The 27191-nt window shown below is 42.9% G+C and overlaps 1 protein-coding gene across 16 annotated transcripts in view; it reads left to right on the forward strand.

Annotated features, from left to right (window-relative positions):
- DST (dystonin) overlaps positions 1–27191 on the forward strand; it is a 516002-nt gene that overhangs the window by 304365 nt on the left and 184446 nt on the right. For all 16 annotated transcript variants that reach the window (XM_065912760.1, XM_065912746.1, XM_065912748.1 and 13 more), the window contains 13 exons: positions 10631–10743; positions 10839–10945; positions 14379–14498; positions 17018–17113; positions 17559–17686; positions 20662–20755; positions 21183–21337; positions 22341–22803; positions 22888–23016; positions 23165–23242; positions 23321–23482; positions 23560–23664; positions 25885–25980. In XM_065912760.1, coding sequence (XP_065768832.1) covers positions 10631–10743; positions 10839–10945; positions 14379–14498; positions 17018–17113; positions 17559–17686; positions 20662–20755; positions 21183–21337; positions 22341–22803; positions 22888–23016; positions 23165–23242; positions 23321–23482; positions 23560–23664; positions 25885–25980 — 1846 coding nt within the window. The remainder of the gene's footprint in view (positions 1–10630; positions 10744–10838; positions 10946–14378; positions 14499–17017; positions 17114–17558; positions 17687–20661; positions 20756–21182; positions 21338–22340; positions 22804–22887; positions 23017–23164; positions 23243–23320; positions 23483–23559; positions 23665–25884; positions 25981–27191) is intronic.

A 27191-nucleotide genomic window follows, 5' to 3' on the forward strand; every position in this document is an offset into this window, starting at 1 on the left:
TTCTTGGTGATTCCCAATGTTTGTTTTTTATAGACAGGAGGTGAGACACGGGTGTCTGGATGTGTGTTCAAAGTCCAAGCAAGTTAGGACTAAGTCACAGGACACCTGAATCACAGCCCTCTGACTTTTTTCTACCTCAGTGTAGCCCATTTTTCTCAAATATGTGAAAATTTGTCTTTAATAATTTTTGGAAACTTTTAAAAGCAGTGGTAAAACTGCTTTGGTCATCAGTATCCATCCATAGGTAATGGGATCTGCAGATGCAGCCACCTGGTAACCTAAAATATTAGATTGGTGCAAAAGTAATTATAGTTTCAGACCCTGAATTTTAAGTCATTAAGTTCAAACACATCTTTATTAGTCAAATAGGAACCATTACATCAAGTCATTTTTGCCAGGGAGAAAGTAGTTTATTTTTGTAGCATAAAAATCAGTGCTTCAGGATTCGATGAACTTTTGGAAAACATTTTCTGCCTCCTTTGTTTGTGGAAGCGTTTTCCTTGAAAAATGGTGTCGAGATGCTTGAAGAAGTGCTAGTGAGTTGGTGAGAGGTCAGGTGAATATGGCAGATGAGGCAACACTTCATAGCCCAATTTGTTCGGCTTTTGAACCGTTGGTTGTGCAGTGTGTGGTTGGGTGGTGTTGCAGAGAGTTGGGCCCACTCTGCTGACCAGTGTTAGCTGCAGCTTATTCAGTTTTCTGTGCATCTCATCAATTTGCTGAGCATACATCTCTTAGGTAATGGTTTGCTGGGATCTGGAAAGTTGCAGTGGGTCAGACAAGCAGCAGACCACCGAACAGTGACCATGACTCCTTTTTTGGTGCAAATTTTGCTTTGGGACGTGCTTTGGAGTATCTTCTCGGTCCAGCCACTGAGCTGGTTGTCACTGGTTGTCGTATAAAATCTACTTTTCATTGCACATCGTAATCCAGTTGAGAAGTGGTTCATTGTTGTTGCACAGAAATAAGAGAATACAAACTTCAAAATGATAATTTTTTTTGATTTTCAGTCAGCTCCTGAGGCACCCACTTCCCGAGCTTAACGACTGTGGAATGGTTGATGTTGGGTTCTTGGGCAGCTTCTCATGTCATTGTAAAAGGATCCGCTTCGATGATCCTCTTGGTTGTTGTCAGCTTCCAGTGGCCAGCTGCTGAACTCATCCTCAAGGCACTTGTTTCCTTCGCAAAACTTCTTGAACCACCTCTGCGCTGTATGGCTGCTAGCAGTTTCTGGGCCAGATGCATTGTTGATGTTGCGAGCTGTCTCCACTGCTTTATGACCCATTTTGAACTCAAATAAGACAATTGCTAGAGTTTGCTTTTTGTTTAACATCATTTCCATAGTCTAAAATACATATAAAATAAAGCAAGTAATAATTCATTAGCAGAAAACATAAAACAAGACATATGTGTTAAAATGTATATAGCACAATCTCATTTCTTTAAGAATGTATTCCAGTATCAAGTGGCAAAGTTCAACAATGCAAAGCCAGGATTACTTTCGTACCAACCTAAAGCTGCACAGTCCGAGGTTGACTGAACCCACTGAGGCAGAGCTGCCTCTGCGCGGAGGGTTGTAAGAGACGTGAGCATCAGGGGACTTGTGTCCCTGTGGGTCCAGGACTGATCCATCACGGATGCTGAGGGGCTGTGGCGTGTAACAGAAAATTACCATCTTAATCATTTAAAAATTGTTTACTTATTTGGCTGCTCGGAGTCTTAGTTGCAGCACGTAGAATCCTCTGTCTTTGCTGTGGCAAGCAGATTTTTAGTTGCAACATGAGAGATCTTGTTCCCTGCCCAGGGATTGAACCTACGCCCCCTGCATTAGGAGCACAGAGTCGTAGCCAATGGACCACCAGGGAAGTCCCCGTAACCACTTTTAAGTGTACAGTTTACTGGGATTAAACACATCGACAGTGTTAAACAAACATCTCCACCATGCATTGGCAGAACTGTTTTCATCTTGCAAAACTCAAGCTCTGTGCCCATTAAACAGTAACTTCCCCTCGTCCTCCCCCTAGACCTTGCGACCACCGATCTTTCCATTTTCTTTTTTTTTCCGACTGAGAAAGAAGACTTGCTCACTGTCCTTTCAGATGATCAGATATCTCAAACCACAAGGTTTATTTCAGTGCTTTTGATTTTATTTAAAAACATCTGTTATGAATCGTGGAGATAGAGAACAGAGTGTTGGTTGTCAGAGGGGAGGAGGTGACAGAGGGAAGGACTGGGAGTTTGGAGTCAGCAAAGGTAAACTGTCACCTGCAGGATGGGTAGGCAGCAAGGCCCTACTGTTGGTGCAGGGAACTGTATTTAGTACCCTATGATAAGCCATAATGAAAAAGATACATAAAGAAAGAAAGCATACATATGAATAACTGAATCATTTTGCTGTGTGCCTGAAACTAACACAGCATTGTTAATCAGTTATACTCCAACATAAAATAAAACGTTAAAAAAATAAAAGCTAAAACTGTGCAACTTAGAAGGCATCATAAGAGAAAAACTCCATGACATTGGGTTAGGCAGTGATTTCTTGCCTATGTTACCAAAAGCATGGGTGACTAAAAAAAAATTCAAGAACTGGACTACATGAAAACAAAAGCTTCTGTGCATCAGAAAACAATATCAACAGTGTGTAAGAGCAGCCTGCAGAATGGGAGAATATATCTGTAAATCATACATCTGAAAGTGATTCAATATCTAAAATATATACAGTCCTACAATTTAACAACGAAAAATCAAACAACTCATTTTTAAAATTGGCAAAGGACTTGGTTAGATGCTATCCAGAGAAGATGCACAGATGGCCTGTAAGCACAGGAAAAGAGGCTCAACATCATGAATCATTCAGTTCAGTTCAGTTCAGTCGCTCAGTTGTGTCCGACTCTTTTTGACCCCATGGACTGCAAGCACGCCAGGCCTCCCTGTCCATCACCAACTCCCGGAGTTCACCCAAACCCATGTCCATTGAGTCGGTGATGCCATCCAACCATCTCATCCTCTGTCGTCCCCTCCTCCTCCTGCCCTCAATCTTTCCCAGCATCAGGGTCTTTTCCAGTGAGTCAGCTCTTCGCATCAGGTGGCCAAAGTATTGGAGCTTCAGCTTGAACATCACTCAGGACTTATCTCCTTTAGGATGTACTGGTTGGATCTCCTTGCAGTCCAAGGGACTCTCAAGAGTCTTCTCCAACACCACAGTTCAAAAGCATCAATTCTTCAGTGCTCAGCTTTCTTTATAGTCCAACTCTCACATCCATACATGACCACTAGAAAAATCATAGCCTTGACTAGACGGACCTTTGTTGGCAAAATAATGTCTCTGCTTTTTAATATGCTGTCTAGGTTGGTCATAACTTTCCTTCCAAGGAATAAGTGTCTTTTAATTTCATGGCTGCAATCACCATCTGCAGTGATTTTGGGAACCCCCCAAAATAAAGTCAGCCACTGTTTCCACTGTTTCCCCATCTATTTGCCATGAAGTGATGGGACCAGATGCCATGATCTTAGTTTTCTGAATGTTGAGCTTTAAGCCAACTTTTTTACTCTCCTCTTTCACTTTCATCAAGAGGCTTTTTAGTTCCTCTTCACTTTTTGCCATAAGGGTGGTGTCATCTGCATATCTGAGGTTATTGATATTTCTCCCGGCAATCTTGATTCCAGCTTGTGCTTCTTCTAGCTCGACATTTCACATGATATACTCTGCATATAAGTTAAATAAGCAGGGTGACAATATACAGCCTTGACATACTCCTTTCTCTATTTGGACCCAGTCTGTTGTTCCATGTCCAGCTCTAACTGTTGCTTCCTGACCTGCATATAGGTTTCTTAAGAGACAGGTCAGGTGGTCTGGTATTTCCTTCTGTTTCAGAACTTTCCACAGTTTGTTGTGATCCACACAGTCAAAGGCTTTGGCATAGTCAATAAAGCAGAAATAGATGTTTTTCTGGAACTCTCTTGCTTTTTCAATGGTCCATCAGTTGTTGGCAATTTGATCTCTGGTTCCTCTGCCTTTTCTAAAACCAGCTTGAACATCTGGAACTTCACTGTTTACATATTGCTGAAGCCTGGCTTGGAGAATTTTGAGCATTATTTTGCTATCATGTGAGATACGTGCAATTGTGCAGCAGTTTGAGCACTCTTTGGCATTGCCTTTCTTTGGAACTGGAATGAAAACTGACCGTTTCCAGTCCTGTGGCCACTGCTGAGTTTTCCAAATTTGCTGGCATATTGAGTGCAACACTTCCACAGCTTCATCTTTTAGGATTTGAGATAGCTCAACTAGAATTCCATCACCTCCACTAGCTTTGTTCGTGGTGATGCTTCCTAAGGCCCACTTGACTTTGCATTCCAGGATGTCTGGCTCTAGGTGACTGATCACACCATCGTGGTTATCTGGGTCCTGAGATATTTTTTGTATAGTTCTGTGTATCCTTGCTACCTCGGCTTAATATCTTCTGCTTCTGTTAGGTCCATACCATTTCTGTCCTTTATTGAGCCCATCTTTGCATGAAATGTTCCCTTGGTACCTCTAATTCTCTTGAAGAGATCTCTAGTCTTTCCCATTCTCTTGTTTTCCTCTATTTCTTTGCATTGATTGCTGAGAAAGGCTTTCTTGTCTCTCCTGGGTGTTCTTTGGAACTCTGCATTCAAATGGGTATAACTTTCCTTCTCTTCTTTGCTTTTCGCTTCTCTTCTTTTCACAGCTGTTTGTAAGACCTCCTCAGACAACCATTTTGCTTTTTTGCATTTCTTTTTCTTGGGGATGTTCTTGATTCCTGTCTCCTGTACAATGTCACGGACTTCTATCCATAGTTCATCAGGCACTCTGTCTATCAGATCTGGTTCCTTAAATGTATTTCTCACTTTCACTGTATAATTGTAAGGGATTTGATTTAGGTCATACCTGAATGGTCTAGTGGTTTTCTCTACTTTCTTCAATTTAAGTCTGAATTTTGCAATAAGGAGTTCATGATGTGAGCCACAGTCAGCTCCCAGTCTTGTTTTTGCTGACTGTATAGAGTTTTTCCATCTTTGGCTGCAAAGAATATAATCAGTCTGATTTTGGTGTTAGCCATCTGGTGATGTCCATGTGTAGAGTCTTCTCTTGTGTTGTTGGAAGAGGGTGTTTGCTATGACCAGTGTGTTCTCTTGGCAAAACTCTATTAGCCTTTGTCCTGCTTCATTCTGTACTCCAAGGTCAAATTTGCCTGTTACTGTAGGTGTTTCTTGACTTCCTACTTTTGCATTCCAGTCCCCTATAATGAAAAGGACATCTTTTTTGGGTGTTAGTTCTAAAAGGTCTTCATAGAACTGTTCAATTTCAGCTTCTTCAGCATTACTGGTTGGGGCATAGTCTTGGATTACCGTGATACTGAATGGTTTGCCTTGGAAATGAACAGAGAGCATTCTGTCATTTTGAGATTGCATCCAAGTACTGCATTTTGGACTCTTGTTGACCATGATGGCTACTCCATTGCTTCTAAGGGATTCTTTTCCACAGTACTAGATACAATGGTCATCTGAGTTAAATTCACCCAGTCCGGTCCATTTTAGTTCGCTGATTCGTAAAATGTCTATGTTGTCTATTGCCATCTCCTGTTTGACCACTTCCAATTTCCCTTGGTTCATGGACCTAACATTCCAGGTTCCTATGCTATATTGCTGTTTAGTAGCATTGCTTCCATCACCAGTCACATCTACAGCTGGGCATTGTTTTTGCTTTGGCTCCATCCCTTCATTCTTTCTGAAGTTATTTCTCCACTGATCTCCCGTAGCATATTGGGCATCTACCGACCTGGGGAGTTTTATCTTTCAGTGTCCTATCTTTTTGCCTTTTCATACTGTTCATGGGGTTCTCAAGGCAAGAATACTGAAGTGGTTTGCCATTCCCTTCTCCAGTGGACCACATTTTGTCAGAAGTCTCCACCAAGACCTGTCTGTCTTGGGTGGCCCCAAGCTTGTACATTTGGAGGTTCTCGGTTCACATACTGTTCTTGGTTCATGCAGTGTTGAAGGCTGGCTTGAAGCCTTTTGAGCATTACTTTTGTGGCATGTGAAATGAGCGCAGTTGTATGGTGGTGTGAACGTTGCTTGGCATTGCCTTCCTTTGGGATTGTTTCTGTTTCATAGATAGGTTCATTTGTGTCATATTGTAGATTCCACATAGAAGTAATGTCATGTGGTCCTTGTCTTTCTGGCTGACTTCACTGAATACGATAATCTCTATGTCCATCCAGTTGCTGCAACTGGCATTATTTTGTCCTTCTGATGGCTGAGTAGTCTTCTATGGTATATATACACGACAACTTTCTTATCCACTCATCTGCTGATGGATATTTAGGTTGTAACAAACTCCATGAATTTAAGTCATTTTTTTCTATAATTTGAAAAAAGTGCTGATTTGGACTTTGACTGTTGATGTTTTTTAGATACGTCCTTTCAGCATCCTTTCATTTTTGGTTCAGGATTTGGTCACCTTGTGTCTGTACGAACATGTTCTTCTCTTAGTTGACCCGCGTCCGTGCCCCTCTGGGGTTCCCCGTGACTGTTTCTGAGGACTCTCTTCCCAGGCGTCTGACTTTGCTTCATGCTCCTCTTGGTTGGGCTTGACAAAACTTGAAAGCCTAATCTTCAGCCATTTATGACACTTAAGTCTCAGTTTTCTTGCAGAGTTCCATCTAATTCTTATGTGAAAGAATATATTAATAAAGTAATTGGGAACTGAAGAGTTATTTTGGGGCATCTATACTAAAAAATCTCTTATATAATTTTAATGTTCCACTAGTTTGGCTATCAATGTGAGTGTTGAAATCTTTATATATATATGTATATGTATATATGCCTCTCTATATAAATGCCATACACATATATGTATATATGCCTATAAAGTCATCATTTAGTCTTGTCTGGCTCTTTGCGACCCATGGAGTACAAGCCCGTCAGGCTCCCTGTCCATGAAATTCTCTAGGCAAGAATACTGGAGTGGGTAGCCATTCCCTTCTCCAGGACATCTTCTTGACCCAGGAATTATACCTGAGTCTCCTGCATTGCCAACAGATTCTTTACCATCTGAGCCACCAGGCAAGCCCATATATGCCTCTGGGTGTACATATATCTGTTTTGTCCGGGAAGAATACTTTTAATTTGGTTGTTGTATGAAAGATGAGCACTACTTTTATCCAAGATTATTTTGTATTATGACAATAGCCATTTTGCTTGATACCTTTTTGTCCTGTGTTTTTGAGACAAAGGCATTAAGCATGCATAGAAGTGGCTTCGGCCTGACTTTCAACTTCGTCATCTGGCCTCTCTTGGTTTTATACATCTAATGTGAAAAATGTATGTGATCACCTCCCATTTTTTATTTCTTTGTAAGTGCTTTCTCTTAATTTAATGGGGGAAAAAGTGGGATGTAAAGGTGTGCTTTAAAAAGTTGCTGTCCATGATGATGGAGTCATTCAGAAAAGAAGACATCATCATAGAATAATAATACAAGTAAGACTTAGATGGCTTTTTTTTCCCATTAAAAAACTGGTATATATTATTTTAGGTGGCAGAGAATTACATCATATAATTTTGAATGGTTTTCAGAAAACAGAGAAGTTAGTTAATACTCAATGATGTAAGCTATGACAGGAACATAGTCGCTTACAGTATAATATAGTATTTGCTTAGTGAAACCTGATGAGAATAAAATTTCCTATAAAAATTCCATAAAAGAGGATGTTACAGTGAAATGAAGCCTTTAGAATGAAAACAAAAATCTTGTGTATGTGGGAACTAGCCAAGTTTTTAAGGGTTATATGATCCCAGTGAAGCTGTGAAGGAAAAGGAAGGTAGGTTGCAGCATATACAGCTTCTGGAAGCTCGAGACGAGCGGGAAAAGCAGAATGGAAGGCTGCAGGGGGACCCCAGGGAAGATAGAATTCCGACAACGCTCAGGCTGCTCCTTCTCCAGAGTGGCTTTAGAACACGTTTTGCTTCATTAAGATTTGTTCCTTGGAGTCTTTTAACAGAGGAAACCCACTGCAGCTTTTGTTTCACGAAAGGGTTAAATACCGGAAAACAGAGGCAGCTTATCCCAGGCTGATGTATTACACAGCTGCTTTTGTGCTCAAACAACTATGTCCTTCTGAAGGAGTGCTTTGTTCTCCAGTGGAGAGCTGGGCTCTTCAATGGCTGGATTCACTCTCCCGGATTAGTCAGTGTTTACTCTATCTGCTAATGGCAGGCTTTGCTTGACAACATGCCCTTTCTTGTTGGGAGACTTGGCAAACTCAGAAACACTGGCTTTTATTTCTTCAAAATGTCTGAACTTTGTGGATGCAAAGCAGTTTTTTGAACTTCCGAGGTTTGTTTTTGTCTACACTGTTAGGCACACCTGTTTAGTAACTTGAAGTTAGCAGACTCTTCAAACAACATGTTTGTGAATAAAAAGTCTAATTTTTTTAGAGGTCATGTCGTTGACCTGTATTGTTGTCAGTGGATTCATTGTTTGTATAATCAATGTGAGATACCTTTCTAGTGATCATATTGGTGGCAATGTGAAAAGCATTAAAGAATTTCCAGATAATTCCCAGGAAATACATAGGTAGGCACATTTCAAGGTTATGAACACTTTGAAAGTGCAGTGAAGCAGTGAGTAGATTTCTTTGGAGGTCTACTTTCTTAATAAAGTTGAGAGTCCTGATTGCTGTCTCCCTCCCTGAAATTAGTGGTATGTTTCCCTCCTGTAAGCTGTTTTCTCACTGTGTTCAGGATAACTACATCTCAGCCTCCCATCCTGCCTCTGTACGCCCCTCCTGCAGACCCCAGAGGGTTATTTTCAGGGAGAGAGGATGCCCTTGGAGGTTGGAATGAGAGCCTTTCCTGAGAAACAGGTTCTTAGAGATTGGGGGGTTGGTGCTGCTGTTTCTGATGGCTTTACTTTACAGTTTCCAGATTCGTTTCTACATTCTTTAAATGAGTTTGAGAGGAAAGTTTCCTGAATGCCTTCTGGCCTTGAGTTAAGTTTTTAGCTACAGTGTTTTACACTTAGTATTCAAGGAGTATTTGGGAAGTCTTATAAAATCCTATGTCAATAGAGCCAACTTTAAGTAATCTCTGTGGTTTATAGCATCATGGTGTGTATGTGTGTGTGAGATGTATGTTTGTGAAGATACAAGCTGGTGCTTATTTTAGTCTTTTATGATTCTGTGTAATAACCAATCTACTTACCTTATCTGTAGATATATATTGAGTGTCTACAATATATATGCCACTGTTTATCTCAATAGAAGGATAAAATACAAAAGTCTGTTAAAACCACGTGGCTCTTTGTAATCTTGGAATTGGCTGGTTGGGAGAAAAGAGATGCGCCTGTACTTTGAACAGTAAATTTGGAGGACAAAGAAGTATATGATTCTTCCAGGTGCCAGATAATTGGCACAGGCTCAGGAGTAGGACTTCCCGGCGTCTCAGATGGTAGAGAATCCACCTGCCGTGCAGGAGATGTGGGTTCCATCCCTGGGTTGGGAATACCCCCTGGAGGAGGGCATGGCAACCCACTCCAGTATTCTTGCCTGGAGAATCCCACGGATGAGGGAGCCTGGCGGGCTTCAGTCCATAGGGTTGCAAAGAGTTGGACACGACCGGGCCACTCAGCACCCTGGAGTTCAGGGAACAAAGGGGGACATGAGGTTGGGGAGGGTGAGTGAGGGCCCCGGAGGAGGTGGGGCTGGATGTCTGCTCCCAGGGTGGGGAGGCCTGTGCAGGGGGCTGCGACCGGAGAGGGTGATCTGGGTGGTGGCACCCTGGGCCTGATCTCTTTGGGAGGAACACTGAGAAGGTGCCAGTTGGATTAGAAGGATACGGTGGAGGTAGCGCGGCTTAGATAGATGGAATGCGACAGATACTCATACATGTTCTGATCAGTTTGTGGATTTTGCTGAAATTTTGTACATGAAAGTTGTTGCATTTTTCTACATTTGCTTTTGGCTCACAAAAGTTTCTCAGAGAAGTGAGTGTTGACTGAAAAACTGAATGATCTAAAAGGTGAGAGTTACATTTGGTGAACAGAGTTGAGGCCTTAATCCTCAGACACGGCCTCTCAGACGGCTCTGCGGGACGGCTCTCAAGAGGCCAGGGGAGGCCAGGATGTATGGGGGCTTTGCACAGAGACTCCTTGATGAATTAGAGAAAACAAGTATCTTAAGTTAATGAATCGAGTGCTTTTCTGTGTATCGGAAGGTGCGGGCCTCTGAGCTCCTGGAGCTCCATTCTTTGATCTGTGCCTCAGCTGCCTGGGGCCAGGATCCCGTGCTTTCTCACCCTGAGATGGGTTTGATGGTTTGATGGTTTTGGGCTGGTGGTTTGACGTGTTTCCACCCTGAGTTCCATCAGGGCTCATGGTCCGGGGAGCTGTAATGTGATGGCTGGGTGACTGCAGTATCCTTTGTTTACTAATATGACAGGAGGCATTCTTAGTTCGCAGGAGCAGTGTTAAAGATTGGATGAAAAACTCTGTATTTCAACACACGCTTAGTATTGAGATTTGCAGGAGTTGTTATGTCAATAAATACACATGTAAATTTCATATTGAATGACAAGTGAGAAACACCATTAATACAGCGTATGTTTTTTCTAGGCCGGACCTGATAGACATGAATACTGTTGCTGTTCAAAGCAACCTTGCAAATTTAGAGCACGCTTTCTATGTAGCAGAAAAAATTGGTGTTATAAGACTTCTGGATCCTGAAGGTGAGTAATTGTCTTGACCAGATGCTGACGGGCTGGAAAGTCTGATCTAAAAGAATTGATCAGCATTTTGAAATAATTCATGTTGCTGCTTTTAGATGTTGATGTCTCCTCACCTGATGAAAAGTCAGTAATAACTTATGTATCATCTCTCTATGACGCATTTCCCAAAGTCCCTGAAGGTGGTGAAGGCATCGGGGCAAATGTGAGTATTGATTTTTCCATTCTGAAGTTGATAACTCAGAATTGACTGAATTCTCTGAGAGTGCTTCTTGCAGTCATATTTTTTGTTAATATGACTTAAAAGAAATTGAAGTATAGTAGATTTACAGTGTTCTGTTAATTTATGCTCTATAGCAAAGTGGTTCAGTTATCTGTACATTTACATTCTTTTTTTAATATTCTTTTTCATTATAGTTTATCATGGGGTATTGAATATAGTTCTGCTTATCCCAGCCTCCCCCAAGGTTCTACCGCTTGGTACCCGTCGGGCTGGTCTGTGTGTCCGTGATTCTGTTTGTTTCATAGATAAGTTCATTTGTGTCATATTTTAGATTATGATACCATTCATATTGTATGGTATTTGTCTTTCTCTGTCTTACTTCACTTAGTACGATAACCTCTAGGTCTATTCATTTTGCTACACATGGCATTATTTCATTCTTTCATATGGTCAAGTAATATTCCATTGTATATATGTACCATATCTTCTTTTTTTAAAAAACTTTTTACTCTGTCTTTAGTTTCACATGAACAGCAGCGGGATTCAGCCATATATATATACATGTATCCATTCTTCCCCAGACTCCCCTCCCATCCAGGCTGCCACATAACATTGGGCAGAGTTCCATGTGCTATGTAGTAGGTCCTTGTTGGTTATCCATTTTAAATAGAGCAGTATGTACCTGTCCATCCCAGACTCCCTAATTATCCCTTTCCCCATCCTCCCCCGCCAGCAATCATGAGTTCATCTTCTGAGTCTGTGAGTTTCTTTGTTTTGTAAGTACGTTCCTTTGTATCATTTCTTTTTAGACTCCACGTATACGGGATGCCACGCGATATTTCTCTTTGTCTGACTTGCTTTACTCAGTGTGACAGTCTCAGGTCCACCCATGTTGCTGTAAATGGCATTATTTCATTCTTTTTAATGGCCGAGTAGTATTCCTTTGTATATATGCACCACATTTTCTTTATCCACTCGTTTGCTGATCAGCATTTAGGTTGTTTCCATGTTGTGGCTATTGTGAATAGTGTTCTTGTGAATAGACGTGCATGTGCCCTTTTGAATTAGAGTCCTGTCTGGGTGTATGCCCGGAGTAGGATTGCGGGACCATCCGGTAATTATATTTTCAGTTTTTTGAAGAGCCTCCATGCTGTTTTCCATGGTGGCTGTAACATTCCCACCAACAGTCTAAAAGGGTTCACTTCTCTATGCACCCTCTCCAGCATTTATTGTTGACTTTTTAATGAAGTCTGTTGTGATCAATGTGAATTGATAGCCTCTTTATGGGTTTGATTTGCATTTCTCTGATAATTAGTGATGTTGAGCATCTTTTCATGTGACTATTGACCATGTGTAAGTTCTCTTTGGAGAAACGTCTATTTAGATCTTCTGCCCACTTTTCAATTCAGTTGTTTTTGTGCTGTCAAGTTGTGTGGGTTTACAGTCTTTAAATGTCAAATATTTTTTTAATGGATTTGAGTTAATAGGCTACTCAGTAAGTTGGTACTATATGTATTTTAATGGTACCATTCCACCATTCAAGTATAACTCAGAAACATTTCATTTCGTAAAGTAGGCTATTCAGAGTTACATGCCGTTTTATAAACAAAAGCTAGAAACACTCAATTTAGAGATTTTTTTTTTCTTTCTTAATGTGCTGCTATTTGACAGCCACCCAGTTTGCTATCCTTCTCTCTGTAGAGACGGTCTCACTTCCGAAATCACTTTCAAGTTTATAGACTTATGTGATCCCAGGAAGTAAGGTGGCTCTGGGTTGTGTTCTGATTTGAAGATGAGGCCCAGAGGAGGGTGACTGGATTTTGCCAGACTAACAGGGCTTCTCTGTAGCAGGGCAGGATCTCTGACAGTTGCTCTGGGTTCTTGGTTTAGTCCCGTGCTCCCGGAAGCCTGCAGTGTATTCACCGTGTGGGTCGTGCTGGCCCTGCTGACGAGCACTGTGCTTCTCTGGAGGAAGGACCCCCGCCCCACACGTGCTGTGCTCTTGGGGGACCCCCTCGCCTGGCCCCTCCGCTCCTGCAGCTGCCGCCTTTATTCTGTCTCACCTTGATGATTCGGGAGCTCTCCCTTCGGTCTCTTGTGTCGCCTCCGTGTGCTCTGGTTTAGGCTTGCTCCTGTTCTCTCCTCTGTGCTCTGTCCTGAAGGCTGGTCCCCGAGCAGCGTGCTGCTGAGCCCACCCTCCGCTGCACTCTCCACTGTGACTCAGGCCGGAGCTGCCCGAGAACGTGCCTGTGGCCGTTCCGCGCTCCTCCCCACAGCCTGCACGCAGCTCCTCACTCCCACCGCTTCACCGGGCTGAGGCTGTGAGCTTGCTTGTGGCCTTGCCGGCTCCCCTGATTTTCTGCTACCGTCATCTCTGCACACTGTCGGCACGTTGGCTTGGAAACCTCCCACGGCGTCATGTAGCGTGCAAGGCTCAACCCGGTCTGGGTGTACTGACCTCCACGCCTCTGCATGTGTCAGCTCTTCCCAGCATCAGTCCCCACGTGAGCTGTTGGTGGTAGCTGGGGCGTTCCTGTCTCCGAGTCCGTGCCCCCGTCCCATGCGTCGTCTGTCTGTCCCTCCCGCCGCCCACTCAGCTCCTGCTGTGTTTCCGGGCACGTCTGGGCTCATGTGACTTTTTATCTTGATGCCTCGCATAAACTACCCGCTTTTGTTATTTCAACACTTCTTCAGTACTGCTTTTCATTTTGCATAACTGTTTATGTTATGACTCTCTCTTGCCTCCTCCTCTAGACAGAAAACACTTTGATAAAAAGGATCATCTCTTAAAGTATTATATTTTTATTACAGTGCTTAGCACAGTGCTTTGAACATCTCAAATGCTTAACTGGAGAAAACAGTTGACAGTCTTCCAGTCTCCTTCATTTAAAAACAAAAGTTTGCTTAAGGAATATTGAATCCTTCCCACCATGTTCATTTCCTGTAGGTTTCATTCCTGTCAAGTTTCCTATGTATTACATAGTTGGCTGAGTTTCAGATATAAGGTAGACTTAGAAGGGCTGGCAGGGAAGGTAGCTCACCTGGCTTTTGCAGGCCATTACTCCCTTTCTTGACTGCCTGGGAAACACTCCAAATTGATCAGGGCGTTTTTTTCTGCTACATTTCAATGCAGCCTCAGAAGCCTTCTTAACATGGTGTTTCAATCAGCCTGGATCCTTGGATCAGAGTTGGCATTCCTTAGGCGAGTGTTACTGGTCAACTGTTGATAGCATGTTTTTAGAGCTGTTTAAGTGGACAGAAATGAGACTGGGAGGGAATGAAGAAAACCTTGAACTGGTCCTCTCTGCAGGCTTAAAGACCTGCAGATCCACCCAGTGATCTCTGGCCAGACTGTGTTAGACATGAATGTTGCCATCTGCAGATACAGACCTTCTTTGCCATCTTCTCCTTGCAGGATGTTGAAGTCAAGTGGATTGAATACCAGAATATGGTCAACTACCTCGTCCAGTGGATCAGACACCACGTGGCCACTATGTCGGAGAGAACGTTTCCTAATAATCCTGTAGAACTCAAGGTCTGTGTCCCTACAGAAGTTAAGTAGGGTTAAGTTTATTACTAAACTTTAAAAAAATGCTGAAATGGGTCTATCATTTCAGAAACTGAAGAAAAATTACCCTTGGCAAGGTACCAATCAGCAGGGAAATTATTTATTTATTCATTTTCTATTATACAGAGGAAATGGAAGTCGACACTAATAGTTAAAACATCAGAGCAAACACCATCTTAAATTTATAGTCCCTTCACTTGCATTGTTGAGAGTTAATATGGGAGGGTCTCTGGAAGTGACATTACGGTGTTATTTTTGGAAACTGGGAGACGCCTGGAGCTAGCAGGTGGACGGGGTAGGAGTGTGTGGGAAGCTTGTGCAATACAAGGGTGGCCGGGCGTGTGCCTGTGGTCACATCCCGTTAAAAACTGCCTCAGAGGCTTCTGTGGTACAAGATGTACATTCAGTATTTCACCACGAATTTGAGAGGACATACCCAACTCCCGGGGTAAATGAGTTCCTGGTTTAATAGAACAGGTGCTGCTACCTAAGAAACCGGGTCCATCTCTTTGTCAGAGACGTCACAGAGGTATTAAAAGATGGTGTAGGTGTATAAACATTGAAAATAAGTTGACTCTTTTTGTACCTTGGGATGTGTCATAGCAAAGTAGTGTACTTTGTTTCAAGAAATAGCTCATGTAAATATGAACAGCAAGGTCTAATTCCTTGAACTGTAGACATTATTTTCCTGATTGGAATTGCAAGAATGGTTCTGATGCAGGAGAGGCCCATGCGCCTGTATACAGCCTCTGAGGAACAGCTTTTACTCACGCCAGCACGGGGATTTTGTCCTTGGCACCAGGCTCCTTGGCGCGTGTCCGCGTGGTGCTCCTTCAGGTCTTTCTGAAGCGGTTTTGTGTGATGTCTCCCAGGGTGGATGGTAACCTCTCCCGACAGGAAAGCGTTCCTCCCTGTTCCGTGACCACATCTTCTGTGAACAGTGTCAGCACACGGCGGCATTTTGTGCTCACTCGCCGATGGACATCCTGAAATGCTGCACTTTGGGTTCAGCCAACTTGCAGATTTCAAGTTCCACTTATTTCCGCATGGATTCATTGTCCAGAAATTTGAGTAAATTCATGCTGGCTTCTGATTAGTGCAGATGCTTAAGTTATTGAAGAAGTTTGACTACACAGATTACTTGCTGGTGCCTGAGATGACATGATATAGGAAAGAAATAAATCATGGGGAAATACCAAATATTGGGTTTGCCAAAGAGTTTATTTGGGTTTTTCCGTAAGATATTACAGAAAAACCCAAAGGAACATTTTGGCCAACTGAATAATTTTCTTAACCAGCAAAGCATTAAATGGACTCCTTCAGAGTAATGTCTCTCCTCCAATATTTGCATGGACTTGTTTTAAAGCAGCATGAATTAGGATGAAATAATCAGTGTACACTTACTAAATGTGGAGCTATTTTATCAACATAATTTTTATAAGCTCCTTGTTAATAAACATATATTTAAGAGAGTCCCAAATTAATATCTATAAATTGGATAGTAATTTAATTATATGGCTCAAACTTTTATAATAATAGCAGGAACCAGTAGCATCTTTTTTTGCTATAAGATCTGCTTAATTTGGCCAATGGGGCACTGAAAGCAAATTTTAGTCCTGTCTGTCTGATGAGAATTCTGTTTTCAAGGATAGACCATGAAATAGAGAAGAATGCTTCCCACCCCGTTTTATGAGAGTTGCATCAGATGATTTTTTCAAAAAGTAAAAGCTAAAGTACAGCATTTGCAAAGTGTATCTTTTAAAGGATGTGTCTTCTTATTTGGATGATGAGAGATCCTTAGTAGAGTTGTGGTTCCCTGGTGGTTCAGCTGGTAAAGAATCTGCCTGCACTGTGGAGACCCGGGTTAGATCCCTGGGTCGGGAAGATCCCTTGGAGAAGGGAAAGGCTACCCACTCCAGTATCCTGGTCTGGAGAATCCCATGGACACAGGAGCCTGCCAGGCTACAGTCCATGGGGTCACAAAGAGTCAGACACGACTGAGCAACTAACAGACACTGTTGTGGTTTTCACTATCCAGATGCCTGGGCAGCATATGTTGAATCGGGCTCACAGCCCTAATCACATCCTCTTTAGGTCCCTCAGATCCTGTTTACCAGCTGGCTGAGAACTGGCATCCTTGATTGTCTATTTTATGAAGGAATGCCTTCCCTGGTGGCACAGTGGTAAAGAATCTGCCTGCCAATGCAGGAGATGCAAGAGACGCGAGTTTGATCTCTGGGTCGGGAAGATCCCCTGGAGAAGGAAATGGGAACCCACTCCAGTATTCTTGCCTGGAAAATTCCATAGACAGAGGTGATTGGCGGGCTACGTCCATGGGGACCCAAAAAGTCAGACATGGCTGAGCATACATGCCACGCCGCCCAGGGCAGGTGACAGGGCAGAAAGCGTTTGAAGTCGTGACGTTATGTGATAATGAAAACAGATCTTTGAAGTTCAGCTGTTCGTTTATTTCCCTTTCCTTTTAGGCACTTTACAATCAGTATTTACAGTTTAAAGAAACAGAAATTCCACCAAAGGAGACAGAAAAATCAAAAATTAAACGCTTATATAAATTATTAGAGGTAAGCAAAAATTACCTTTTAATTGGCAAATGCCTCCTTTTTTAAAAACACTTTATTGGTGTAGTTGATTTATAATGTTGTGTCCATTTCCGCTGCATAGCATGGTGACTCAGTGATATACCTCAGTTGTATATATATTACCGTGCTGTGCGGTAGGGCCTTGTTGCTTGTCCATTCTCTGTATAATACAGTCTGTACCTGCCAATCCCAGACTCAGTCCTTCCCTTCCCCCTTCTCCAGCTCCTCCCTGTTGTCAGCCACGAGTTGGTTCTGTGTCTGTGATTCCGTTTCGTCGATAAGCTTTCTTGTGTCATGTTTTAGAGTCCATCTGTAAGTGATATCATATGATATCAAATGTAATCTTTATTAATAGTCTGTCTTGATTTAAGAAACATAATTTTTAATGTCTTTGCTTCACATCAACTTTTTGTGCTGCTTTCTCTAGATTTGGATAGAGTTTGGACGCATCAAACTCCTTCAAGGCTATCACCCAAACGACATAGAAAAGGAGTGGGGAAAGCTCATCATCGCCATGCTGGAGAGGGAGAAGGCTCTCCGCCCCGAAGTCGAAAGGTTGGGGCGTTCTCTGTCCTGGGTGTCAGTGGGGGGTCCGCTTCTGGTGCAGAAACAGCTTAAGCTTTGGAGACATGCCAGCCCGGACCAATGTTAACCTTTTCCGTTTGCTTGTTTGTGTGACCTTGGCTCAGTCTTTCTGATTCTCCATTTTCCTATCTAGAAACTCTTCCACGAGGTTTGAGGAAGGAATCAGTGAAGTAATGTTGGAGGGAGGCCTAGGTTGGCGTGTGCAGGTTGCAGACTTAACAGTCAGGGGGACCTGTGAGAATTTCTCCAGCTTTTAAGTCACCAGAAGCTCATCCATACACAACATAGGTTAACTGTGAGCTTACCTTGTTTCTTGGTATGTTTTGGGCTACGGCCCTCTCTCCGTGGGCAGTGAGGCAGCACCTGGAGGGCACGTGGTGATCGCTGGTTCAGTCCCGCCCTGCCTGTGGGCCCGAAAGCATCCCTCAGCTTCCTCCTCTCTCTCCTGCCTCGCCAGGAGCCCCGGAAGGTCCCCTGGGTCCTCAGGAGGGGTTTGTTGGATGGTCTGTCTCTGTGGCCGTCCTTCCGTTCCAGCCTGAGCTGTGCTGCGTGGGGCTCGTGGTCCGAGTCCCCGAGGCCGGCCTTCTGGCGTGGCCAGGGGCCAGGCCCCCCGCAGCCCCCTTGCCCTCTGCGAGCCATGCTGACCGCCTCTCAGGAGCGCTGGCCTGCCCGTTTCCTAGCCTCCGCGTCTGTGAGATCTCAGTACTGTCTGTTCCTGCGGCTGGATCGTCTGGTTCCTCCTCTCCTTACTCCTCATCTTCCTCAGACCTCAGCTCCAGTATGATTTCCTCCAGGAACTTTCCGAAGTCTGCCAGGCTGGTTCAGGTGTTTCCGTGTTGACCCTCCCGTTACATGTGGTCCTCCTTCATAGACTCATCTCGGTTGTAATTTATACATTTCTCTGCCATTGCTTGAATGAGGAGGACTGCCAGTTCCACAGAGTGAGCTCTAGTAACATGGAGACAGGTTCTGTGTTTGTGGTTCCTTGTTCTGCCCACATCACCGGCTCTGCTACCCGGAGGCCCTCAATATACTGATGTTCTCTGCATCCACTCATAACTTCCACGTGGAAGAAGTGTGAACTTGATTCATTGAAGATCCGAAGGCAGGTCTGATTTGTCAGGCCTTTATGACATCATTTATGACACGCTTGTTAAAGCAGAGTATTCTGTCTGCATAACTGGATCCTTTTGAACCAGAGCAAGTGTGAAATACCCAGGATGGACCTTTTAGAGAGGAGATAATTCTGGGTGGTTCAAATGAAATTCTCAGTTTCTAATCTGATGAAAGGATAGAAAAGGTGCCAGAGAAAGAAAGGGGGCAGAGTTGATTTTAGTCGTCAGAATAGCAGCTGGATTTTAATTTATGTAAATAAAAGAATGCTGTGGTTAAGAGTTCAAGGCCTAGGAGCCAAGTCAGCCCTGGATGAATTATTAGCTCAGTGTTCATGTCTTGTAACCTTAGATTCACTATCCTCTCTAAACTTCAGTTTCCTCATTTGTAAATAGGATATAATAGTAGGAACCACATTTGGTGGTTCTGAATATGTCTATAAAATGATTAGTTAATTTCCTGGCATCTAACAATTGATTCAGAAATGTTAGATGCTGGCTATTATTATTTTGTGCTCTTCTGTTTACTGACTATATTTGACAGGGCTCTCTCAAATTCCCTTCTAAAAAGGACAGTGTCTACCTCTAGTTGGGGAAACAGCAGTTTGGCTTTGCAGTGTTGGGGATAGGAAAATATTTAGCATGGTTGATTCAATGCCTTCATTTTTCTTGAAGCAACAAGTTTTTTGGCATTAAGTCTGTATTGCAAAATAATAGCTCTGTGGCATGGGAGTGTGTAAAAGGCAAATGAGAAAGAGCCAATTGATCTTAGGCCAGGTAATAACCTGTAGAAAGGAAAAACAAGCACAGACAAATTAAATCTCCAAGCCTCACACTGATACTCTTCTTAGCACTTTGGCTTTTAAAAGTAAAAAGTAACTTTAGTGAGAGTAGACCTCACATTCCTGGGAGCGGTTCCTGTGGGGGAGAAAAGGTAACTGGACACTTTTCCAGTTGGTGTAACCTAATCAACAAACGCTGTGGTGGTTAAAAAGGAAAGATGCTTTGCTTCTTGTCAAATTTGTTTGCTTGTAGATGTTTGTACGTACCGTTTTTTTAACCCTGTGTTGTTCAATATAGAACTGGTTTTTCCGAAATGCTAGGATGAGGCTCTGACTGGCTATTTGTGTTCTTTTAGCGCATGATTGGTATTGCCAGGGTGACCTGATTGTACTTGGGCTTCGGTGAAACATCAGAGTTGTTTTTGAGGTGGTGGCAAGTGAATGACTCTTGGTGAAAATATTTGGCAAGTCTTGTCCAGTGACGCCCCATCAGCCTGCCTTGTCTGTACATGTAGGGCTTTAGTGTAGGATACAAGAGGCAGACCTTAGCTAGCAAACCTATGGCTCTAGGCGGGATTCTTTTGAATAGTTATCACCGTATTATTTGCTGCGTGTTGAATATGCATGTTGGGGCATATTTAAGGAGCCATTAAAAGCTGTAACAGCCAGTCGCCTCTTTTCACCATTAGAAGTAGCACTTTCTGCAGACTGTACTTTCTAGTCTCCTTTTAATGGTGGAAGAAAGAACATCATTGCAAGGATAAAAATGCACAGCAGTAGTTACAGTTACCGGAGCAGTGATTCTGTGTTTAGTAACACGACCAGCACTCGGACTAGTCTTGACTCAAATGAGAATTTCCTCTCCGTTCATTGTGGTCCAACCCTGATCAACTCCTGTATTAGCTTTGGCAATGAATCCTTTGATGGACACAGGTACGGAGTCCTTGGTGTAGGATTGTGGTTTTTCTTTTGGTGGGCCGTGTTTTTCAGGGGTGGCTAGGTCTCTGACTCCGGAAGGAGAGACTTTGTTTTATTTTGTTTCTTCTTTTAGGTTGGAGATGTTGCAGCAGATTGCTAACCGAGTCCAGAGGGGCAGTGTCGTCTGTGAAGACAAACTGTTGCTTGCCCGAAATGCTCTCCAGTCTGTAAGTTTATTTCAGGAGCTGCTGGAATTGCTGTAGAGGGGTCGGTACATTCAGATGAAATAAATCTTGTATGCTTCCCTGGTGGGCAGATGGTAAAGAATCTGCCTGCAGGGTAGGAGACAGGAGTTCGATCCCTGAGTTGGGAAGATCTCCTGGAGAAGCGAATGGCTCCCCACTCCAGTATTCTTGCCTGGTGGGCTACAGTCCATGGGGTCGCAAAGAGTCAGAGACGACGGAGCGACTAACGCTTTCACTTTCATGGCATGCGGGGTCTAGTTCCCTGACCACAGATCCAACCCATGCCCCCTACAGTGGACACGCCGAGTCCTAACTGCTGGACCACTAGGGAAGTCTCTGAGGCTAGTTTTGAAGCTTGTTTAATTAATTAATTAATGTAGAGTTAATATTGAATTATTTTAAAATACAGGATTCAAAAAGGTTGGAATCCGGGCTGCAGTTTCAGAATGAAGCAGAAATTGCCGGATATATCCTTGAATGTGAGAACCTCCTACGCCAGCATGTAATTGACGTACAGATTCTTATTGATGGGAAGTACTACCAGGCGGACCAGCTGGTGCAGAGGTGAGGGTTATTCCGCCTGTCCTTCTCTGCGACTGTTCCACGGCCCCGTGCCAAGCATGTAGAGTGTGATGAGTTTGTGAAATATTTCTTAAGCTCATTTTTGTTGAAAATGTGTGTCACATTAGTTGTGTCATATTTCGGTGTGTTTAGTAGGTTTTGTTCTTCAAAGATAAATAACAGAAAAAAATTTTATGATACATATAGTATTTAACACTGTAGTAGCTAACCTGCAGTTGAAATATTCATGTGTGATATTTGAAAAAGGGACAATAATGAGGAAATTATCTTTTAAGTCAATTTTTCAGTTTTGTGTTTATCTTATGAAAGTGCTCGTAACAAAATATTGGGAAAATATGTATATAAAAATTTGTGTCTCTGAGAAGTGGATTTGGGGATAGGAATGGAGTATTTCTGGTTGTATATAATATATATTATTTAAATATCTAAATATATGATATATATACATATGGCAAAAACTATGAATGATGCTTCAAATGAGTAATTTTGCTTTTAGAAATCTATAGTAATTCTAAATATAGAAAATATCTAAATAAACATAGGGAAAAAAGTGTCCATGTCAAAAATTTGAAATCCTGTGTGTCAAATAATAGGAGAATGAGCATATACTATGATAGTGTTGTAATTACGTTCATTATAAATTACAGTTGTAAAGATCATGTGATAATATAGAGTACTTATAGTACAACATTGAGTGAAAAAATGTGATGTAAATTTTTATCAGTGTGACCATAATGACATTTTAAATACACTTTATTTATTTGAGCAGCTTAGGTTTATAAAAAAATTGGATGGACAGAGTTCCCAAACACCCCTTCAAAGCCTCTTTCCCTGTTACTAATATCTTGCACTAGTGTGATGCCTTTGTTACGTCTGATGAGCCAATATTGATAATTTTGGTAACTAGAGTCCCTAGTTTTAGGGGTCAGCCTTTGTGAAAAGTACCTCTTACATTATAGCTTGTGCATTTTGATTTTCTTTTCAGGGTTGCAAAACTGCGCGATGACATCATGGCCTTGCGGAACGAATGTTCCTCAGTGTACAGCAAAGGCCGCATGCTGACGACGGAGCAGACGAAGCTCATGATATCAGGAATCTCTCAGAGCTTAAACTCAGGATTTGCACAGACCTTAAACCCCAGCGTGCACTCAGGGCTCACGCAGGGTCTCACACCTTCCCTGACCCCGTCTAGCGTGACCTCGGGCCTGTCGTCAGGGCTGACTTCCCGCCTGACCCCGTCTGCCACCCCTGCCTATACGCCTGGCTTCCCATCAGGGTTAGTTCCAAATCTCGGCTCAGGAGGGGAGACAGGCCCCCTGCAGACTCTGAAGTTGATGCAGATCCGAAAGCCCCTTCTCAGGTCGTCTCTGCTGGACCAGAATTTAACGGAAGAGGAGATCAACATGAAATTTGTTCAGGACCTTTTGAATTGGGTGGATGAGATGCAGGTAAAAACAGTTACTTTTACCTGAGTTTCAGGCCTTATTGCTACCAGTGTTTTTTCCCAAAACCTTCTATCTTCCTGTTTAAAGGTGCAGCTGGACCGCACTGAGTGGGGATCAGATTTGCCAAGTGTTGAAAGCCAGTTAGAAAATCATAAAAATGTCCACCGAGCTATTGAAGAATTTGAATCTAGCCTTAAAGAAGCTAAGCTCAGTGAGGTATGTGAATTTAAAGTCTGTATTTCATCCCAGCTTCTGCTCTGCTCTTTCTGTTAAGACCCTGTTGTCACAGAGTAAAAGATACATTGCCAGTGAATCAGAATTTCTTAAACTTCCTAACCCGCTGTCTTTTTATCCCATGTTATAGATCCAGATGACGGCACCTCTTAAACTAACTTATGCAGAAAAGTTACACAGATTAGAGAATCAGTATGCAAAACTCTTGGTAAGTTTTTTTAACTTTCCCTTCCCTTTATCTCTATATGGCAAAGACATGATTCTTACCATGATTCTCCTTATAAAGAATACATCCAGGAATCAGGAGCGGCACCTGGACACACTCCACAATTTTGTAACTCGTGCAACGAATGAACTTATTTGGTTGAATGAAAAAGAAGAGGAGGAAGTTGCTTATGACTGGAGTGAAAGAAACACCAACATAACCCGGAAGAGAGATTACCACGCGGTGAGTGCAGCTTCTGTGGCCGAACGTTACAAGTGCCTCTCAAGTTTGTCATTTCCTAACGTATTTATTTCAATTAGGAATTGATGAGAGAACTTGATCAAAAAGAAGAAACTATTAAGTCTGTTCAAGAGATAGCAGAGCAGCTGCTTCTGGAAAATCACCCAGCCCGCTTAACCATTGAGGTGAGTCAGAAAGTGTAATATGGATATTTGAATATTACCTTTCAGATTCTTTTATTGTTTGCGGATAAATAGAAAAATGCAAACTGTCAAACTTTTACTGCGATCTGACTCAGAAATAACACTTCTGACAAATCACACTGATGTGTCCTCAGTTCTGTGTGAAGTGTATCACCCATTTGTGTCAACCCCTGTGGCCAAAGAGATGTGTGACAGTAACTCTGAAGGACTTTGACTTGTCAGGCTTTGAAGTTAGTTTCTTCCTGACCACGTGATGTTGCACAAGGATGTAGCCTTGCTGGGTCCCATTCACTTACCTGAAATGGGGGAAGTTGCTCCTAACTGGAGAGTTGTGTGAGGAGGAGAAAAGTGTACTGTTACTACTTAATTCAGTTCTTGATACATAGTAGAGTCTCAAGAAGTCCTAGTTATGATTATTTCATTTACTAATTCTGTCCATGATCTGGCTCTGTGAGGAATGTCCTCAGGCTGTAACACCCATTTCAGACCCAGAAGGGGAGGGCTGACCTGGAGTTGAGGCTGCCCGTGAGGTGCAGGTCGGGTGGGGGGTGTTTAATTTTTAGGCCTGATATCTGCTAGAGTTAGTGACTTTCTCAATGTGCTGGGGGTTATGTAAGAGGGGGAGAAGTATCAAATGTGGACAGTTGTATATTTCCAGAGGAAGAAAAATGGAACTGCTTACAGTTGGATGTGCAGTTGAGGAAAGGGATCTGAGAATCTTTGTTCCCTAAAATAAGTTGTCATGGCACAAAAGATTCATGAAATTCTAGACCTCATCTGGAGGTCTGGGTAATGTTACAGTTGCCCTTCTTTCATGTGAAAACGTGGTTTTCATCCCCAAGAAATGCCACATAGAAATGTTAAGGACCTAGAAGAGTGGGGGGCGGGTGGGCACTAGGGAAAGAAGATTAGAATCATGACGGGTCTGGATATACTTTTATACTATGATCAACTAAATGTGGGGTATTCCTTAAAGTAGAGAAGCGACAGCTGCTAGGAAGTACAATTATAGGTTGAGACTTTTGATGGGAATGGATGAAGTGGATGTGAACCTGATTACCTTTAGGTAGAGCTGTTAGTCTAATTAACTAAGAGGCTGTGGAAGAATAAAATTAAGCCTTAGTCATCTTTATGGTTCTTCAGGCCCATCTAGTGTATTGTAGGTGACAGATAGTAGTTAATTATCAACACTATTTTGTATTTTATGAGGAAAAGAAGCTAATAATCTAACAATGCACGATGTGTATTTTATAGCCAATTTGCTCTAAGTAGCTTAATTGGAGGGAGCACATAACATGATCGGGAAGTGTTGCCAGATTTCCACGGTTGCCTTGTACATTCCATCCAGAAAGCTGCCTGGACTGAGCTCTGCGGCCTGTTTCTCTGGGAGGGGCTGCCTTACGTAAGACAGGCGTTAGAGCAGCTGGGCTGCCCTCTTCTGGAAGCCAGGAAACTGCACCTTAAATAGGAAAGGGTGTTTCCTGTTTCTCTGTGAGTAGGTGTCTTTCCTACAGTACTTTTGCTCTCATGAAAGAGGCACCTTGTACTGAATAAAGATTCGAGTAAAAAACATTTGAAATAAAACTTCCTAGTATTATCTCTTATATGATCCCGTAATTACACTGATAAGGGATTACATAAGCTTTTCCACCCTCCCCAAACAGTCCCGATAAAACAGATAGATCAGCCCCACTCCTGTCAAGAGCTTCAAGACTAGTTTTGGAAGCAAAGACCAAGAAAAAACTACACACCATGTACTTTGGTGTCAGAAGGGGTATTTTATTACACAGAAGTACAAAAATTCAGAAAACAGGACAGAGGAAAATGGAGTGAAGGAAGTGTGTCTGAGGATTCCACACAGGAAAGTGTTGGACAGCTTGCGTCCATCATAAGTGTTACAGAAGTCTGCCTGGAAGAACAGCCCCCGAGTTAGCATTTTTTCATGTATGTGACAAGAAAAACATGTCAGGAAACTAAAAATTTGAAAGAAATTGGACTGATTGAAAAATGTATGTTTAAACTTTTAGGACTGGCTTTGTGCAAGTGGGGATGTTTAGCTTAGCGGGACGTTTCATGTCCCTGATTCTCAAGCCTCTGTTAGATGCATCTCATCACCCGTGTAGACTGTCATCTTTTAACCCTGAGAAGCCCGGGTGTGCCTTTCCGTGCAGACGGCAGCGGTGACTGTGTTTTCTCTGGCAGGCCTACCGCGCGGCCATGCAGACGCAGTGGAGCTGGATCCTGCAGCTCTGCCAGTGTGTGGAGCAGCACGTGAAGGAGAACGGCGCTTATTTTGAGGTATGGAGCAGTCGCCGTATCGGCGTGTGGTACTGCAGCTTCGGCTGAGTTACAGGAAACATTTCCGTGGTGTAATGTTGGGATGCGTTTATGTTACGATTGGGGGGGAAGGAAACCAAAATGTCTTCATTGTAGGATAGAAGGGTTATATGTCCTTTAGGATAAATGGAAGCATTTTGGTAAAGAAGAAATACTTTAAAAACCACTTAAAATGTCAGAACATCTTAACTTTGTCCATGCTTCTCTTTTTGAGGAACAATTTTACTAGGGGGAGCTTTTTTTCTATTCTTCAGAAGTTTTAAAATATTCTTGGAATTTCACCCCCGCTTAACAACTGTTTGGGCTTCCCTGGTAGCTCAGCTGGTAAGGAATCCACCGGCAATGCAGGAGACTCTGGTTCGATTCCTGGGTCAGGAAGATCCACTGGAGAAGGGAAAGGCTACCCACTCCAGTTTTCTTGGGCTTTCCTGGTGGCTCAGAGGGTAAAGAACCCACCTGCAATGCGGGAGATGTAGGTTCAAACCCTGTGTTGGGAAGATCCCCTGAAGAAGGGAATAGCTACCCACTCCAGTATTCTGGCCTGGAGAATTCCATGGATAGAAGAGTCTGCCAGGCTACAGAACATGGGGTCACAAAGAGTTAGACATGACTGAGTGACTTTCACTTTCATTTAACAACTGTTTAAGTGTTTATAGATGTTCTGAAGTGAAACATGTTCTATCAAAGTGATATAGGGCCACGACCACAATATAGACATAGACTTTGTTATATAGATGCATTATTTTTCATATTCTTTTCATTATGGTTTATCACAGGATGTTGAATACAGTTCCCTGTGCTATACCAGTAGGACCTTGGTGTTCATCCATCCTGTGTATAATAGTTTGCATCCGCTATCCCCAGAGTCCTAGTCCTTCCTTCTCCCACCTCTCCTCCCCCTGGGCAACCACAGGTTTGTTCTCTGTGGATATAAACTTGGGACACTTAGCATTCACTCATCATCATCCAAGTTTAGGAGTTGGTGTTTGCTTAAGGGGAGGGCTGTGGGGCAGTAGTCTTGTGGTCTCCTGTCCCCATGGAAGAGGGCACGTGGGGATCTGGGGCCGCAGTCTTGTGGTCCCCTCCTGTCTCCATGGAGGAGGATACGCGGGGATCTGGGGCCGCAGTCTTGTGGTCTCCTCCTGTCTCCATGGAGGAGGGCATGCGGGGAT

This window comes from Muntiacus reevesi, chromosome 20 (genome assembly GCF_963930625.1).
Source record: "Muntiacus reevesi chromosome 20, mMunRee1.1, whole genome shotgun sequence".
NCBI classification, from domain to species: Eukaryota; Metazoa; Chordata; class Mammalia; order Artiodactyla; family Cervidae; genus Muntiacus; species Muntiacus reevesi.